This window comes from Phacochoerus africanus, chromosome 8 (genome assembly GCF_016906955.1).
Source record: "Phacochoerus africanus isolate WHEZ1 chromosome 8, ROS_Pafr_v1, whole genome shotgun sequence".
Taxonomy (NCBI): domain Eukaryota; kingdom Metazoa; phylum Chordata; class Mammalia; order Artiodactyla; family Suidae; genus Phacochoerus; species Phacochoerus africanus.
In genome coordinates, this window is record NC_062551.1 from 146,757,265 (window position 1) to 146,776,419 (window position 19,155).

Consider the following 19,155-nt stretch of genomic DNA (forward strand, 5'->3'; position numbering starts at 1 on the left):
TGGCGTAGGCCAGCAGCTACAGCTCCGATTCAACCCCTAGCCTGGGAACCTCCAAATGCCGCAGGAACGGCCCAAGAAACGGCAAAAAGATAAAAAAAGAAAGAAAGAAAATTCTCCCAGAAGCTATCATGCTGTATCTAATTATGGTGCCTGAGGGTTGTTTTACCTGTCAAAAGATTTACTAGGTGCGAGCAGATGTCACTAAATTCCCGACTGGTATGAAGTTCCCAGCAGTGCTGGCCACCAGCCCTTGACACGGGGTCCTCTCAGCCATGCCGAGAGCCTGTGGGAGGGTCACTGGAGCAAGAGGTGCCACACCAATAAGCTGAGGTAGGGGGCAATTGAGGACGAGGACATTTCTGTTTCTCTAATTTAGGGTGCATTCACGCCAGAGGACGGGTGCTGAGCCAGAGTCCACCACTGCATTCCCAAGCAGAGAAGCACTAGATGGAAAAAAAAATGAGAGTTCTGAGGAGTTCCTGTAGTGGCTCAGCAGTTAATGAGCCCAACTAGTATCCATGAGGATGCAGGTTCAATCCCTGGCCTCACTCAGTGGGTTAAGGATCTGGCACTGCTGTGAGCTGTGGGATAAGTGGCAGACACGGCTCAGATCCGGCGTTGCTGTGGCTGTGGCCAGCAGCTGTAGTTCCGATTCGACCCCTAGCCTGAGACCTCCATTTGCCACAGGTGTGGCTCTTAAAGAAAGAAAGAAAAAAAATAAGGGAGTTCCTGTCGTGGCACAGTGGTTAACGAATCCAACTAGGAACCATGAGGTTGCGGGTTCGGTCCCTGCCCTTGGGTTAACGATCCGGCGTCGCCGTGAGCTGTGGTGTAGGTCGCAGACGCGGCTCGGATCCTGCGTTGCTGTGGCTCTGGCGTAGGCTGGCAGCTACAGCTCCGATTTGACCCCTAGCCTGGGAACCTCCATATGCCGTGGGAGCGGCCCAAGAAATGGCAAAAAGACAAAAAAAAAGAAAAGAAAAGAAAAGGACAGTTTTGAGGGCAACTTCCAGCAACCTCCTGGGTCTACCAGATGTGAAAAGGCCATGCAACATCATCCCTGTTTCTACCTCCATTGAGATCTGGAGCCAACATGGTGGCTTCTGACCATCCATCCACCCCTTCCCAGCTGTTGGGGAAACAAGCACCAAGGTACAAATGCAAGGCACTGTTCATCACAACTGATGGCTGAAGGATTAAGGCTGAAAGCAGTCCGTTTGTCCTCCAGGGTCCTCCCTAATCCAGTGGCATTCAAACCATTCACACCGCCAACCAGAAGCCTGAGTAGTAACTTAAACCGAATCCATTAAAATCTGTTTTATGAAGGCCTTTTCTTTTTTCCTATCTTATCTGTTTACATAATATTTATTTGTATGTGTATCTAAGACCTCCATATTCCATTTCAGTGAGTTTTTATAACAGATGGGGAGACGATTAAGAAGCAGCTGTGCTCCAGATGTTGGCAACATCCTATCACTTTGTGAGTTCCACATTTCCCACGATGCCAAGAGAGCTCTGGGGCCGACTCCCTGCCCACTCTCAAGGACACTGGCGGCTCCTTCTGCTATATATCCTAGAGTTTAAGAGATCTGTGACCTGTGGGTACTGCTCAAGGAGCTTAAGTTAGTAGTAAACGATTTAAAAACCTAGATATGCTGGAGTTCCCGTCGTGGCTCAGTGGTTAACAAATCCGACTAGGAACCATGAGGATGCAGTTCGGTCCCTGCCCTTGCTCAGTGGGTTAAGGATCCGGCATTGCCACCAGTTGTGGTGTAGGTTGCAGACACGGCTCGGATCCCGCATTGCTGTGACTCTGGCCTAGACCAGCAGCTACAGCTCCAATCTGACCCCTAGCCTGGGAATCTCCATATGCCGCAGGAACAGCCCAAGAAATGGCAAAAAAAAAAAAAGGCAAAAAAACAAAAAAACAAACAAAAAAATGCCTAGATGTGCTATAATCAGTACTTAGTGATCCACCAACAAATACAAGATACAGAAAATTTGGTTTTCACCCACAAATTTGGATCTTCAAAGTGGCCTATTGAAATTAAAGAATTGCTATTAGGTAGGCATTCTTGGGGAAATTCTCAATGGTGTGGATATCCTCTAGCATTAGCATACGGATTTTTCCTGTTTAAGGACATTGATGAAACTGCTAACTTAAAATCCCTGTTCTTAAACAAGTTATACTAAAACCACTGATGCCTTTTCCCAGTTAAGGGAAAATGGATAGCGCGCAAAGGAAGGAACAATCATCGGCAAATCCTTTGCTTAAAGGCTCTTCTGTATTACAATTTTGCTTGCTCGTTCTTAAGAACAAATTGGAAGACGTTCCCTGCGGTGCAGCGGGGCAAGGATCCAGCATGGCCACAGCTGTGCAGCAGGTTGGATCCCTGGACCAGGAACTGCCACAGGTGTGGCCGAAGAAAAGATAAGAATAAAAAAGAACAAGGGAGTTCCCATTGTGGCTCAGTGGTTAACGAATCCAACTAGGAACCATGAGGTTACGGGTTCGATCCCTGGCCTTGCTTAGTGGGTCAAGAATCCAGCATCGCCATGAGCTGTGGTGTAGGTCACAGATGCAGCTCGGATCCTGTTGCTCCGGTGGCTACAGCTCTGATTGGACCCCTAGCCTGGGAACCTCCATATGCTGAGGGTGCGGCCCTAGAAAAGACAATAATAATAATAATAATAATAAAACAAATTAGAGGAAAATTGGCCCCACTGTACCTCAATGAAAACAAAAGAAATTTGTGATTTTCACCACAGGCCCACATTTTAGCCCAAGGTAGACAACACAAGCCAAGTATCCCCTCCACAGGCTCGGCTCAGGCTGCAGGCCAGACCTCTTTATAACTGGACATATAAGTCTTTTTTCTATGTGTCAGACACAGCGGAAAGAAGTAGAAATACAGCCATGAACAAAACAGATATAATCTCTTTCTGAGAGGTACATGGGGGTGGGCATGGGGGGGGGGGAGGCACCAAATTTGCAGATAAATACCTAATACCTATAAATGTTCCTTCACAATTTAACTAACAGAATGTCTCAGTATTAGGGGTTTTTTTTTCCCCCTGTTATATACAGTGTGTTCTTTTTGGCATTAGGTATTTAGGTATTTATCTGTAAATTATAAGGTAAGAAGAAAGAGTGACGTGGGTAAATGGGATGCTCCAGGAAGGACTCACTGAGGAGGGGTCATTAGGGTAGAGACTTAAATACAGCAATCCACATCTGGAGGCAGAGGCGCTGGAGGTGGCGGGCGGAGGCAGTGCAAAGGCCCCGAGGGAGGGTGCGCCTGGCACAAAAAAGGTTCATAAACTATCAAGAGTGGTTTGCTCTCTTCTGCCTCCAATGCGTTTGAAGGCAAAAGAAAACATAGCAACAGGGAAAGGTGAAACAAAATAAGATAAAGAGAAAGAATATCCAATGTAACATCCAATATAACTCAACTGCACATCAAAAAGACGCACTGTATATAATGGGGGAGCGAGGGCCCTAATACTGAGACATTCTATTTACTTAAATTATAAAGAGACAATTCTTGAAGTTCTCTGCTGGCTCAGCAGGTTAAGGATTCGGAGCTATGGCACAGGTTCAATCTCTGACCCAGGAACTTCCACATGCAGCCATGAGCAAGGACAAGAAAGAAAAAAAGCTAATAAAAATTGGGAGAAAGGGGAGAGGAGATGAGAAGATGTATTTTAATAGCAATAGCAAATGAGCTACGTGCAATTGAAGGTTAATGACAAAACAGGCCCAAAGACAGGGAAACCATAGCTTAATATCTAAAGTATATGGGAACTTAAATTTTAAAAAAAAATTTAGTTAATTTTTAAATGTTAGCTGGAAAGAAAGTTAAAAAATAAATTATTCACTCTTTCAAACTTTTAAATTTTATTTTTAACTTCCTTCGAACTCATTTTTAATATTAACTTTGACACTTATTCAACTCTCTGTTTTTGAGCCTCAAGAAGTGTTTAACTTTTGCCACCACCCACTTTTCCAGCCTCACCTACACACGTTTTCAGCTCTAGGATCACCCAACTCCTTGTGGTTTCTAGAACACACAGTGCTGTTTCATGCCTCTATGCCTTCTGCACACAGCATTCCCTCTGTCTAGAATGTGTTTTATTCCCACTTTCAAAATTCAGCTCTAGGTGTCACCCTCTCCAGGAAGCCTTCCTAATAGCTGCCTCCCTCACCCCTGAAAGAAGGCCACTTTCTCCTCTGTGCTACCTCATTTCTCCCCTCTCATCCCCTTCACTGATACTCCCAAGATCCTATAGGGATTGTAGTTTATGCAGCCTTTGCTCCTCCTAAGCTATGGGGTCAGGAAGTGTGCTATTTCCTCTCAGAGGGATCTAATAATGTGTACTCAATGCTTTTTTTTTCTTTTTTTTTTTTTAGGGCCTCACACATGACATGTGGAAGTTCCAAGACTAGGGGCTGAATCAGAGCTGTAGCCACCGGCCTACACAACAGCCACAGCAACACGGGATGAGAGCCTCGATGCATCTACGACCTACATACACCACAGCTCAGGGCAACGCTACATCCTTAGCCCACTGAGCAAGGCCAGGGATCAAACCCACATCCTCATGGATACTGGTCGGGTTGATTACCACCGAGCCATGACAGGAACTCCTCAATTCACTTTTTGATCTCTGAACCAAGTTTTCTAGAATGCGTTGAAATAGCTGTATACAAGTTTTCCATAAGGCCCTGAATGCTTGCATGTTAAAATCTAGTCATTCCCTGAAAATACAAACTGAATAAACAAAGTCAGGATTGTCTACTACATTAAGACGGCTCCTCATCCTGGGCAGTCAGTCACATCATTCAGAAGAAACCCACCAGACCCTGGACAAAGGGACAGGGTCTCAGGAGAGAATCCAAGGAAATGAAGAAAAGATCCAGAGTTTTGCCATGTCTTTCAGTCAGGTACCCTGAGCTCACACAGACCTAAGGACACCGGACAAAGGAAAAGTCATAGAGTAAAAAAAACCAGGTTCTTACAGTGTGGATTTAAATCAGAGATGAACCTTACAAAGACTTTATGTATTTTGTTAAGTTGCTCAGCAGTTTATTACTGAAATGCTAGGCTCTAACATCTATATCAATGTCTATATATACATATATCTCTTTCATGTTCATATTCATTGCTATATACGAGTGAGTCGAGAAGGACAAGCCTGGGGAGGCACCAAGGATGATGTCTTTAGCACTCACTTTCCGTCCAAGGTATAAGAGTACACCTACTGCCTTAACAATGATCTAAGATGCAAAGGACATGTGACAATATTATGAAGGATAATGAGTAAGATAACCTACTACCCTTTTATACAGACACACCACACACACACACACACACACACACACACACAGAAAGCCTGATTCTTTCCTTCCCAAAGAGAATGTCCTCAGTAACCTTCCAAACAAGCTTAGCATTCATTTTATTTTTGAAACATACCCTATATTCACAAAGGCCAGAGAAAAAAAATTGCCCTTGGTACTTCCTAAAAGATGTGATTCAGAAGACATGCGATTGTTGGCTTTTCTTCTGTAGGCATGTGTTGCCCAGTGGGATGTAACACTCTTCAGAGGCCTGATTCAAAAGAAAAATGCTGTATAGCACAAGGAACTATATCCAATCTCTTGGGATGGAACATGATAAAAGATAGTATGAGAAAAAGAGTGTTATAAACATGTATGACTGGGTCTCTTGGCTGTGCAGCAGAAATTGACAGAACGTTGTAAATCAACTATAATAATAAATTTACAAAAAAGAAAACTAGGAAGGGGATAAGGTCAGAGCAGTTAAGGGTACCAGTCCAGGGTGGTAAAACACATGTGCAAAACCAGGACGCAATACGGTAGTGCCAGCACATGTGGCTTTGTTCCCCAGCATCTACCTTTTCCTTGGACACCAAGGGCTCTGAGTACACATCCTGGAATATCTGAGGTCGAAGATCATTCAACTCTCAGGGAAAACAAAAATACAAACACTGCACACATTCAAGTGGCTCTGACTTCTCTGGCTTGTGCTTTAAAAAAAAGTCCCAGAATTACCCACAGAAAACAGTGTTCAGCACTGCTCAGAACGAATCTAATGGAAAAGATGACCACGGCCGACACGATGACTCGCCTTTTAAAGGTATCATCACCAATGAAAAGGCTAAAATTATATCCTACTTATAATTCCAAAGTTCAAGGTACTTTCTGTGAAACCGAACTTTGACAAAGATTTGAAATGTTTTGATGCCGATACTTCACGGTATCTGGGAGACAATTCTGTTACCTCTTGGGATAAATTATGACCGAGTCTGAGAACATGCAGGTTACAATTTAAATGCACCTTTTCAGCAGTCAAGTTTAGAAATGAAAAAAAAAACAAACAAACAAAAAAAACAACCTATTACTTAATGCACTACACTACCAGCCCCATCTCACTGCCAGCTTTTTTTTTTCTTTTTTTAAGTGAAGAATCTGTTTGAGCTGGTTACTGTTCCCTAGCTACTACATCACCTAGTAAGCAGTCAATATACTTTTTTTAAAAAATGGTTTCCTGGAGTTTCCGTCATGGCTTAGTGGTTAACGAACTCAACTAGTATCCATGAGGACGTGGGTTCGATCCCTGGCCTTGCTCAGTGGGTTAAGGATCCCCTGTTGCCATGAGCTGTGGTGTATGTAGGTCTATGGCTACAGCTCTGATTTACCCCCTAGCCTGGGCAACTCCATATGCCATGGGTGTGGCCCTAAAAAAAAAAAGAAAAAGAGAAAAGAAAAAAGGTTTCCTAACAAAATTAGAAGGCTTATTTGTGCACTACAACCAGCTGGAAGTCGGTGTGTCTTAAAAAGTGGATATTATTTTTAGAAAACTGCTCTCACACGTGAAACGTCTAATGGAATTAAAAGGGAAAACCCATACCTCTATACACATAGTCACACAATAAAAGAGGGCTTCTTACCCAACTGAAAAGGGTCCTGTGAAGGCAAGGTGGGGCTGAACTGTTTTCAGCACGGACCCGGCTGACCAAACCCCAGAGCCCTCACCAGGCTCAGGCCCCGCCACCCCTGGGGGAGCCTTGGCTGGCGGCCACGCCACTCACTTCCGCCCGCCATTTGCAGGACGCCTCTCGACCGCCATATGGACCAGGAGGATGAGTCGTCCGTCATCCCCAAGTCGCTTCTTGACCTTTCCACATTCTATCACCTTCAGCACGCTCAACAGGCACGTCCTCCCCAGAGCATGTGCCTTGACAGAAGGCGTTTTGAAAGCGCCATCGAGAACTTAAGCCTTCCTGACGGCCCTCCCTCTGCCAAATGGATTTATTCCAGAGCTTGAAAGAAAAATCACAACCCAAAACCGTGACCAGATGGGTTTTCAAGGAGAAACGCTACAAGCTAAATCAGTGAGGAGACTGACGTACTTCACCAAAAACAGGCCTGGATGTACAAGAACTTGAACGGTTATTCGCCCTGAAAGGAGACGTTACAGCAAAAGCAAAGCAGTGAAAAGACACAGAAAACATTTCATAACCGAAGCTGACTTTTAGACGTTGCATGGCTAAATAGTTTTTCAACTATTTTGGAACATGACACTTCACGGAGTCACCAAAAAAGAATTCATGACCTGCACCTCGTGTACAGCAAATCACAAAAGCTCATACTTACAGAGCACTTACTCTATTCTTCTAAGCACGTTCCCTATATTCACGTAACTCCATCCTTTTTCGGAATCTCTGTTTTCCATGAGGAGTAATTTTTTAAAAATTAAAAAAAAATAACAGTGCAGAGCTAAGGTAACTTGCCCAAGGTCATCGCCAGTAAACGACAGAGCTAGGTTTCAGAGTGGGTAGTCTGGAACTCACTGGAAGGAGTAGTTATTAACCAACCACCTTCCCAAAGGAGTTTAACATAGATGATGCTTTTCTAAAACAGATTTTTAAGCTTACTTAAAACTACCCAAGCCTTACAATTAAAGCATGTAAACCAGCGAAAATACTGTGAGGTGGTAACGAAGCTGAAGTTCTTTCTGCTTTGCTTTTTTCAGCCATGGCAAACAGCCACACAAAAAGTAGTGGGGGGCTGACTTTTGTGGGTGGAATGTCTAGAGTCTGGAGAAATAAACATAGCTGGAGAAGTAAGTGCAGGGAAGGTGATGAGAGCCAAGAAACTCCAACAGCCGGGCAGGCAATCAAGAAAGGCCAAGAGGGAGTTCCCATCGTGGCGCAGTGGTTAACGAATCCGACTAGGAACCATGAGGTGGCGGGTTCGGTCCCTGCCCTTGCTCAGTGGGTTAACGATCCGGCGTTGCCGTGAGCTGTGGTGTAGGTCGCAGACGCGGCTCGGATCCTGCGTTGCTGTGGCTCTGGCGTAGGCCGGTGGCTGCAGCTCCGATTCAACCCCTAGCCTGGGAACCTCCACATGCCACGGGAGCGGCCCAAGAAATAGCAACAACAACAACAACAAAAAAAAAAAAGAAAGAAAAAGAAAGGCCAAGAGCCTGCAATACCTAACATCAGTTACAACTCCTCGCAACCCTTCCTCCTCAATGCATTCTTTCAAGAACGGTGATGGAGGTCCTGCCATGGCTCAGCGGTGAGCAAACCCGACGAGCATCCCTGAGGACATGGGTTCGATCCCTGGCCTCGCTCAGCAGGTTAAGGATCTGGCATTGCTGTGAGCTGTGGTGTAAGTCGAAGATGCAGCTTGGATCCTGCATTACTGTGGCTGTGACGTAGGCCAGTGGCTACAGCTCCAATTAGACCCCTGGCCTGGGAACTTCTGTATGATGCAGGTGTGGCCCTAAAAAGATTAAAAAAAAAAAAAAAAAGGTACATCCTCTCCATCTCACTGGTCTTGCCTCAATTCAGGCTTTCAACATCCCTTGGTCCAATTATTCCAACAACAATCGCTTATACATCCTTTTGTCACCACCTCCTCCCTATCCCAGTACCTAAATGCTCTACTGCCAACAGTAGTCTTTCTGGGACACCAAAAAATCTGATCACGTGACTCCCCTTCTTTACAAGGCTTCAGTGGCCCCATAGCCAATAATTTCCAGCCCCACCATCTTCGTACAGAATCAAAGTCCTCCACCCCAGGACTTCCCCAGCCTTTCTCTATTTGCAGGCCCAAGAGAACACCAGGCTAAGTCATTCCTCTCTTACCAATCACACTGGCCCTCTGCTGAAAAATCCTTCTTGCCCACCCCCATTCATCAACCTGAAGAACATCTCTCTATTCATCTCTTTTTCCATAAAGTTGTTCCGGGGAGTTCCCGTCGTGGCGCAGTGGTTAACAAATCCAACTAGGAACCATGAGGTTGCGGGTTCAGCCCCTGCCCTTGCTCAGTGGGTTAACGATCCGGCGTTGCCGTGAGCTGTCGTGTAAGTCGCAGACGTGGCTCAGATCCTGTGTTGCTGTGGCTCTGGCGTAGGCCAGCGGCTACGCTCCGATTCAACCACTAGCCTGGGAACCTCCATATGCTGCGGAAGCGGCCCAAGAAATGGCAAAAAGACAAAAAAATAAAATAAAATAAAATGAAATAAAGTTGTTCCAATCCCACCTCCCACCATTAGAACAGATAATTCTCTCCTTTATGTCCTCGGGGTACCACATAGATATGATTTTATCGTACTATCAAAACCCAATTTTTTACACATTTAACTCCCCTCTTGGGAGAAGTCCCTTAAGAATAAAGTATCTTGGGAGTTCCTGTTGTGGTGAAGCGGAGGCAAATCCGACTAGGAACAATGAGGTTGTGGGTTTGACCCCTGGCCTCGCTCAGTGGGTTAAGGATCCAGCGTTGCTGTGAGCTGTGGTGTAGGTCAAAGATGCAGCTTGGATCCTGGGTGGCTGTGGCTATGGCACAGGCTGGCAGCTGCAGCTCTGATTCGACCCCTAGCCTGGGAACCTCCATATACCATGGCTGCGGCCCTAAAAAGCAAAAAAAAAAAAAAGAAAGAAAGAAAGAAAGGAAGAATAAAGTATCTTATATTATCAAGAGCACCTAAGCGTTCTAGACACACAGTAGGAGCTTTATTCATTATTGCCTAAGGAATAAACACATGCATTCCACGGGCCATTACAGCCTTGTTCTTAACAAAAGTTTTCAATTCAGTCTGCTGGCTCCCTCCACCCCATGAGAACATTTTCAAAATTCTACTTTTTCAAAATGGAAGACACCCTAGAAAGATACGACCTAGCCTACAGCCAACTTTTCAGAACACCTACTAAGCAAAGAATATAAGTCAAATAGTAGAGTTCACAAAGAATGGTCCAGGGGCAAATCCCAGATGTTTGCAGTGGGTGTTGAGAATAGGGCAGGAGATGCTGTGCTCGGGCTCAAATAAACTCAGAAAATGCCTCATGGGAGTTCCCGTCGTGGCGCAGTGGTTAACGAATCCAACTAGGAACTATGAGGTTGCAGGTTCCATCCCTGGCCTTGCTCAGTGGGTTAAGGATCCAGTGTTGCCGTGAGCTGTGGTGTAGGTCGCAGACGCGGCTCGGATCCCAAGTTGCTGTGGCTCTGGCATAGGCCGGTGGCTCCGGCCCCGATTGGATCCCTAGCCTGGGAACATCCATATGCCACGGGAGCGGCCCAAGAAATGGCAAAAAGACAAAAAGAAAAAAAAAGAAAAGAAAATGCCTCATGATGTCTCCTTCTAGGAAGAGTTAAATCACATCATGTTACAGGCTCATGAGTATCCTAAGAAGTTGGTTAACTTTTGACTTAATAATGTTGGATAGGCAAGTGAACCTCCTGTGCCTCAGTGTTTTCATCTATTAAATGGAGATCATAGAATCTACTTCATATAGTTATTGCACGGATTGAATGAGGTAAAGTCAAATGTTGAGAACAAGCCTGGCACCCAATACATGCTCAAAATAAAAATAAAAATTGCTCGAATTTACTACTTTATTATTTATTTATTTATTGCTTTTTAGGGCTGCACCCACGGTATACAGAGGTTCCCAGGCTAGGGGGCAAATCGGCACTATAGCCTCCGGCCTACTTCACAGCCACAGCAAGGTCAGATCCGAGCTGAGCCTGCGACCTACGCCACAGCTCACAGCAACGCCAGATCCTTAACCCACTGAGCGAGGCCAGGGATTGAACCCGCAACCTCATGGTTCCTAGTCGGATTCGTTTCTGCTGAGCCACGATGGGAACTCTAGCAATCTTTAATTTTTTTTTTTTTTTTTGGTCTTTTAGGGCCGCACTCACTGCACATGGAGGTTCCCAGGCTAGGGGTCCAGTCGGAGCTGTAGCCGCTGGCCTACACCACAGTCACAGCAACGCAGGATCCTTAACTTTTAATATTTAAACAGACATTTTCTAAACATATTTGACTACAGGGTCTGTTTATTTGCCTAGCCATTAACACTATAGTCTTTGAGAAACATTGATAAAAAATAAATACTCCACAACGTATTAGTCATTTTGGAGACCTTTGGCTCCAGACTTTAGGGGAAATTATAGGCAATCTGCTAATTTCAGGGTAGGAAGTTCTCTATGGCTTCTCTGTGGCTGGCAAACATCAAGGTTTCAACTGTCACAACTTCCTGAAGCTTTACTTTCACCAAATTAAGATAGGACAGAATATGTTACGTGAACTAAAGGACAACTGCTCTGCAGTAGAAAGTTGTTTTTTTTTCTTGCCTTTTAGGGCCATGGCGTATGGAAGTTCCCAGGCTAGGGGGTCAAATCAGAGCTACAGTTACCGGACTACACTAGAGCCACAGCAACGCAGGATCCGAGCCTCGTCTTCAACCTACACCGCAACTCACGGCAACACCAGATCCTTAACCCACTGAGTGAGGCCAGAGATCAAACCCACAACCTCATGGTTCCTAGTCCGATTCTTTTCTGGTGCACCACAACAGGAACTTCAGGAAAGAAGTTTTTTATATAAATCTTGCTATCTGCATTTTCTTTTCCTAGAAAGCAGTATATTCATCAGGTTTCTGTTTTCCTGCCCGAAGGAATCTGGCTATTTAAGCAGTCAATAGTCCACCCAGTCCATTTTTTTCCTTTAGAAAAATCAAAACATTTATACTGGGCAAAGTATATAATTCTTAATTCCAGCTTCCTGGAGTGCAAAATATGTGATTATTTTGTGTGTGAGCATCTGCAGGCATTCTCCTATGCAAAGTATCATATAAATTACTAACTAAAGTTTTTGATTCTTTTTTCTTTTTTTGGCCGCCCCACAGCCTATGGAATTCCCGGACAGGGATCAGATCTGAGCTGCGGTTGCATCCTAAGCCATAGCTGCAGCAATACCGGATCCTTAATCCACTGTGCCTGGCCAGGGATCACACCTGCATCCCACTGCTCTCAAGATGCCACCAATCCTGTTGTGCCACAGTAGGAACTCCCTACTTTTTTTTTTTCCTAAAGCAGTTTATATTTAAATTGAAGTATATAGTTCATTTATAATGTGTTCGTTTCAGGTGTATAGGAAAGTGATTCGGTTACAATATGTTTTTTTTTTTTTCAAATTATTTTCCATTATAGGTTATTACAAAACATTAAATAGTTCCCTATGCTATACAGTAGAGGTCCTTGTTCTGTTATAGTAGTTTGTAGATGTTAAATCTTCAACTTCTCATTTATCCCTGCCCAACCACTATCCCCTTTGGTAACCATAAATCTGTTTTCTAGGTCTGTGAGTCTATTTCTGTTTTGTACATTTTTTAGATTCCATATAAGTGATATCATGATATTAGTCTAAGTTGTTTATACTAATATTACATTGTCCCTCCATTTTTACAAAAATAGTAGTATGTGACATATACGAAACTGCACGTAGCTTTTTTTGCTCAGTAATTTATCTTAGAGTTCTGTCCATATCAACACGTAGGTACAGACTATTTGGTTAATGAACATACCAAAACTAAGGCAACTCTAAGACAGATACAAGGGTCTTGCTTTTTACACATAACACGAAAAATAATCATCCTTGAAGATATTTCTTTAGGCAAAAAATCCAGCATGGAATTCCTTAATCAAAAAGTACAAAGACTGTTAAACTGCCCTCCAAAGGTTGGCCATTTTATACTCTGAAAAATACTTATATTCTACACTCAAAAAGTTGTTCAGATTTTCTTTGTTAATCTGATAGGTGAAAAATGTTAACTAATGCTTTTAACGTGTGTGGCCCATCATGAATGAAAGAACTTCTGAGTTATACTTATGATGACTTAGTTATGGACACAAAAGGCACCGTCAAGACTGGAACAATAATGAGAATTCAAGTTGATGACTCTAGGGATGGGAGTCGGCAGCCAGAAGAATTAAAAAGCTTCACCAACCAGGGTTCCTATTATATTGCCAAACTAGAATATACCTATTTAGGTGATTGAACATTTTGGGGGGAAAAAAGCATTTTTTGCAACCTGTAAGAAGTATGCAACTGTGCAAGAAAACCATGACCCAGTGTTGGCAGAAGCCCAGGGGACCCACAGGTTGAACTTACCATCCAGTAGCCAGTGCTGGCCACGCCTATTCTCCAGCTCCGACAGCATGAGGCGTGTGATCAAGTGGTCTGGGACCAAGAGACCTTTCTCTATATACTGCTTTGCCATATCACCAACTTCTATTAAAAAGATAGAAGAAAAAAAGAGAGACACTCAAAAAACCGTTTCTGAGAAAAAAAAGCTGAAAAATGCTTTTTCTGACAGTTTTGCCTTCTCTCCCATCCCTCCTTGATGGCACAAGTGGAAAGTTTCAGGGAAAAGCATTTGAAGGCACTTTTCTTTTTTCTTTTGTCATTTTAGGGCCGCACCTGTGGCATACAGAGGTTCGAAGGCTAGGGGTCTAATCGGAGCTGTTGCTGCCGGCCTATGCCACAACCACAGCCACGCCAGATCCAAGCAGCATCTTCGACTTACACCACAGCTCACGGCAATGCCAGATCCTTAACCCACTGAGTGAGGCCAGGGATCAAACCCACAACCTCATGGTTCCGAGTCGGATTCGTTTCCACTGTGCCACGATGGGAACTCCTGGAGGAATTTTTCCAAATATTGGCTCCAGTCATGGTGGCACTGTCTCCCAAAGAATTATAAAAGCATCTCTTGAAGATATACACAGACCAAAATGAAAAAGAAAAGGAAATATAATTAAGCAAAGAGAAAAATTAGAGTAGGAAAGTTGGAGTCTAGAGGGTGGCACACAAAAACTCAGGAGAGAAGTCGGCTACTGCCTAGAAGTGAGCCACACATAGAATCCAAGCCTCCGACCAGCCTATGATAACAAGGAACCAGGAACAGCCACATGGTTCATGGTATACAGGAGACCAAAGGAAGCTGAGAGCCTCAAGGAAAAAATTTCCACTGTTCTTCTAGAAAGAACACTGGCTGATACAAATAGCAACCAGTTTATTTCTCTCCATAAGTCTCAGTATAAGCAGATGGCACCTTGCTGACAGCAGTTGTAAAAGTAACTCAGTCTTCTTATTAGTGGAATGCCAAGTTCATAAAAAGATGTGGGTATTTTTTGGGGTTTTTTTTTTTTTTTTGGTCTTTTGAGGGCTGCACTCACAGCATATGGAAGTTCCCAGGCTAGGGGTTGAATCAGAGCTGCAGCTGCCAGCCTACACCACAGCCACAGCTACACCAGATCTGACCTTATCTGCAACCTACACCACAGCTCACAGCAACACCTGATCCTTAACCCACTGAAAAGGGCCAGGAATCAAATCCATATCCTCATGGATTCTAGTTGGATTCATTACCACTGAGCCACAACAAGAACGCTGAGATGTGGATTTTTTTAAAAAATTTTTCCAAAGGAAAAATGCTCCTGGGGAGTTCCTGTTGTGGCTCACCAGGTTACAAAGCCAACTAGTATCCAAGAGGATCCCTGGCCCTACTCAGGGGGTTAAGGATCCGGTGCTGTCGTGAGCTGTGGTATAGGTTGCAGATGTGGCTTGGATCCCGCATTGCTATGGCTATGGTGTAGGCCGGTAGCTGCAGCTGCAGCTCTGATTCGACCCCTAGCCTGGGAACTTCCATATGCCATGGGTGTGGCCCTGAAAAGGAGGAAGGAAGGAAGGAAGGAAGGGAGAAAAGGAGGGAGGAGGAAGGAAGGAAGGAAGGAAGGAAGGAAGGGAGGAAGGGAGAAAGGGAAGGAAGGAAGGTCCTATGTTAATTGAAAACCACCTCTTGCATGTGCAAAAGGTGGGTTGCGTTCAAGAGAACAAATTAGTAGCTTAAATCTGTTAAATTTCTAGGAACTGAGTTTTTTTTTTTTTTAACCCTGATGAAGTCCTCTGCTCTCCTGGGATCTAATAATGAACCATCAAGAAACACATTCTTGACAGGCCAATTAAGTTCTTATAAAAACATAAAGCAGAATTATATTACTGGGAAAAAAGCTCAAGAATCATTTTGCCACCACCTTCACCTTGAATTTAAAATAGAGCCTTTCCTTCCGAAGAATAAGTCTACACTCCTAACTGCAACCTCCACACTGAAACAGAGACTGTGAAGTGTCCTACCACCAGACAAGGAGCTCAAAGTTAGACCCAGGGGTGTGGATTCACCAACATGCTGCAAGTAATAGAACATAAATGTGGCTAAATGTGAATGTGAACAAAACACATTCATGGAGGATCTATTGACTGCATACTATTTAACAGGTAATATTCTACAAATATAGCAGTGAAGAAGAATTGCAGCTCACTGACACTTAAGCAGTACTACTTCTCTTAAGAGCAACAATAGCAATCCTTAACTGTGTACATAATACCCAGGCGCCATGCTTTAAGCACTTTATATGTGTTATGTCATTGAATCCTCATTTAAGAGTCTCACTTTCAGATAGGAGTAATACCCATGTTTTCTGTGATTTGGGTTTTGGTTTTGATTTTAGTGCCACACATTTGGCATGTGGAAATTCCCGGGCTAAGGGTCGAATCAGAGATGCATCTGCAGGCCTACGCCACAGCCACAGACACAGCCATGGGGGATCCGAGCCATGTCTATGACCTACACCACAGCTAGCTGCAATGCCGGATCCCCAACCCACTGAGCTGGGCCAGGGATCGAACCCACATCCTCACGGATACTAGTCTGGTTCATTACCACTGAGCCACCACGTAACTCCAATACCCATATTTTTCATGACAGCTTTATTGAAATATAATTTACATTCCATAACATTCAACACCTTAAAGTTTACAATTCAGTGGTTTTTAGTACTCTAAATATTGTGGAACCCAACACAACTTCCTAATTTCAGAATGTTTTTATCACACTAGAAAGAAACCCTGTACCTACTATTAGCAATCACTCCCCATTCCCTACCCCTCTAGGCCCTGAAGACTATTCATCCACTTTCTAGATTTGCCTATTCCATCCATTTCATACAAATGCAAGCACACATTGTGTGGTATTTTGTGTCTGTTTTCTTTCACTTTGCATCATGTTTTCAAGGTTCATCCATGTTGTACCATATATCGGTACTTCATTTTCATGGCCAATTATCATTCCATTGAATGGACATACCATATTTGGTTTATACATAGCTCAGTTAACAGGCATGTGGGTTGTTTTCACTTTGGGGCTATTCTGAACAATGCTGTAATGAAATTCGTGTACAAGTTTTTGTGTAAACATATGCTTTTCAGTTCTCTTGGGAATCTGAAAAATAAATCTAGTCTGTCAGACAGAATGCTGAGAGCGGCAAGGTTGCTGCTTACTCTGCAGGGGGTAGCCCAGCCCCAGAGCCCATCAGTCTTTAAGCTGGATACAAACAACAAATAGGAGAAAAACCAAGATGGGAAATGATTCCAAATATCCCACAAGAAAACAGTTAATGAGTAGGAATTGTCTTGTTTGGAAAAGAGAAGACCTGGAGTCCTCATCATGGCGCAGCAGAAACAAATTCGACTAGGGAACCATGAGGTTGCAGGTTTGATCCCTCGCCTTGCTCAGTGGATTAAGGATCTGGCACTGCCATCAGCTGTGGTGTAGGTCAAAGATGCAGCTCGGATCTGATATTGCTGTGGCGTAGACTGGCAACTGTAACTCCAGTTGGACCCCTAGGCTGGGAACCTCCATGTGCTATGTGACCCTAAAAAAAAGTGGGGGGGAGAAGACAAGAAAAAAAAAATGAAAGAATAAGAGAAAAAAAGAGAGAGAGAGAAGACAAGACCTGGAGAAGGACATGATAATAATTTACCTATAACCTGATACTTGATACATGGAAAGGGCGTATCTTATTTAATCCCCGGGGATATGAACTGGAACTTGTACTGGGAATTAGACAAGTGTAGGAAGGGAAATGTTTGAGTGCAGACTTAAAGACTGCCCAGGTAGGGATATTACAGAAGGATTTTGAAGACTGGATTGGGAGTTGGGATTTCAGCTCCCTTCGGGTGGACGGATTTATAGTCCTGGGATACAACTGGACTTAATCACGTAACAGCATCCAAAATGACACCTCTAAATCCTCAAAATTATCCTGTCCAAAACTCTCTCGTTCCCCTCCCACTGTTCTTGCCCTAGTTGTCTCCTGCCTCTATTGGTAACAGAGTCCCCTCTTATCCATAGTTTCCCTGGGATTCAGTGACCCGAGGTCCAACAACAGTCTGAAAATATTAAATGGAAATAAGCAACTCCTAAGTTTTATTTTTTTTATTTATTTTATTTTTAAATGAGAGTAACTACTTTATTTCATAGAACCTCTTGCAAAATACATCCCTTAGTCACCCATATTACTTCCTTTCAGAAGAATAAAGTATATTACCCCCAGCTCCTTCCACCCTCTCCTTTCAAATGACCATGAGGACTTTGTTTTTTGGGTTTTTTTGCCATTTCTTGGGCCCATCCCATAGTATATGGAGGTTCCCAGGCTAGGGGTCGAATAGGAGCTGTAGCCCCTGGCCTACGCCAGAGCCACAGCAATGCGGGATCTGAGCTGCGTCTGCAACCTACACCACAGCTCACGGCAACCATGGATCCTTAACCCACTGAGCAAGGCCAGGGATCAAGCCCGCAACCTCATGGTTCCTAGTCGGATTCGTTAACCACTGCGCCACTACAGGAACTGCGACCATGAGGACTTTAATACAAGTATGCAGGCATTTGCTAAAAGATCTAAGTTTGAGAAGCACCAGTGAGGACCAATGACCTCTAAAGATGAACTGACCTAGACTGTCAAAGGATCAGAGAGTTCACTACTAGGGATTCACTCCTTGGGGATTTTGGCCACGTGTAAACAGGTTCCCCTTTTTGGTGCATAATTTTGAAGAGAGTACTGAATATATCACACTCTTACTATTCAATCATGAGCAACTCCTAAGTTTTAAGTTGGGCACCATTCAGAGTCGCGTGACGAAATTTCCATCCTGCCTGGGAAGCGAATCATCCCTTTTTCCAGAATATCCCATCAGTCACTTAGCGGTCTTGGTTATCAGACTGATGGTCTCCCCTCCATACCGCAGTGCTCAAGTTACCCTATTGTACGTAGCAATGATCCAAAGTACAAGAGTGGTGACGCTGGCCATTTGCTATGCCAAAGAGAAGTCACAAAATGCTTCCTTTAGGTGAAAAGGTGAAAGTTCTGATAAGGAGAGAAGTCGAGAACGTGTCTGCTCAGGCTGCTAAAAATGTATGGTGAGAACAAATCTTCTACCTGAGAAACTGTGTAGAAAGAAAAGGAAATTCATGCTAGTTTTGCTGTTGCACCTCAAACTCCAAAAATGATGCCCGCAGTGCATGAAGTGCTCAAAGATGAAAAGCATTCAGTGTGTACAAAAATATATTGAGAGAAATAGACAAAACATCCACAAAACTTTTATCACCTATCTGTTCATGTTTTTATCATAACAGGATACTGCTATAATTGTTCTATCACATTAGCAGTTATGGTTGTTACTAATCTCTTACTGTGCCTATTTTACTTTATCATAAAATTATGTATCGATGCCATTCCCACGGCTAAGACCAATCACTTAATTTGCAGGGCCCAGCACAAAATGAAAATATGGAGCCTCCTTGTTCAAAAATTTAAGAATTCAAGATGGTTGGGGGGGGGGGGTAGGAGGATGGGCTGGGGGTTTGGGATGGAAATGCTATAAAACTGGGGGGTTGTGATGATCATTGTACAACTATAAATGTAATGAAATTCATTG

General features: G+C 43.8%; 1 protein-coding gene across 2 annotated transcripts in view; it reads right to left on the reverse strand.

The window, feature by feature from the left end:
- Positions 1 to 19,155, reverse strand: part of AK4 (adenylate kinase 4) — a 77,199-nt gene that overhangs the window by 17,139 nt on the left and 40,905 nt on the right. For both annotated transcript variants that reach the window (XM_047788762.1, XM_047788763.1), the window contains exon 3: positions 13,492 to 13,611. In XM_047788762.1, coding sequence (XP_047644718.1) covers positions 13,492 to 13,611 — 120 coding nt within the window. The remainder of the gene's footprint in view (positions 1 to 13,491; positions 13,612 to 19,155) is intronic.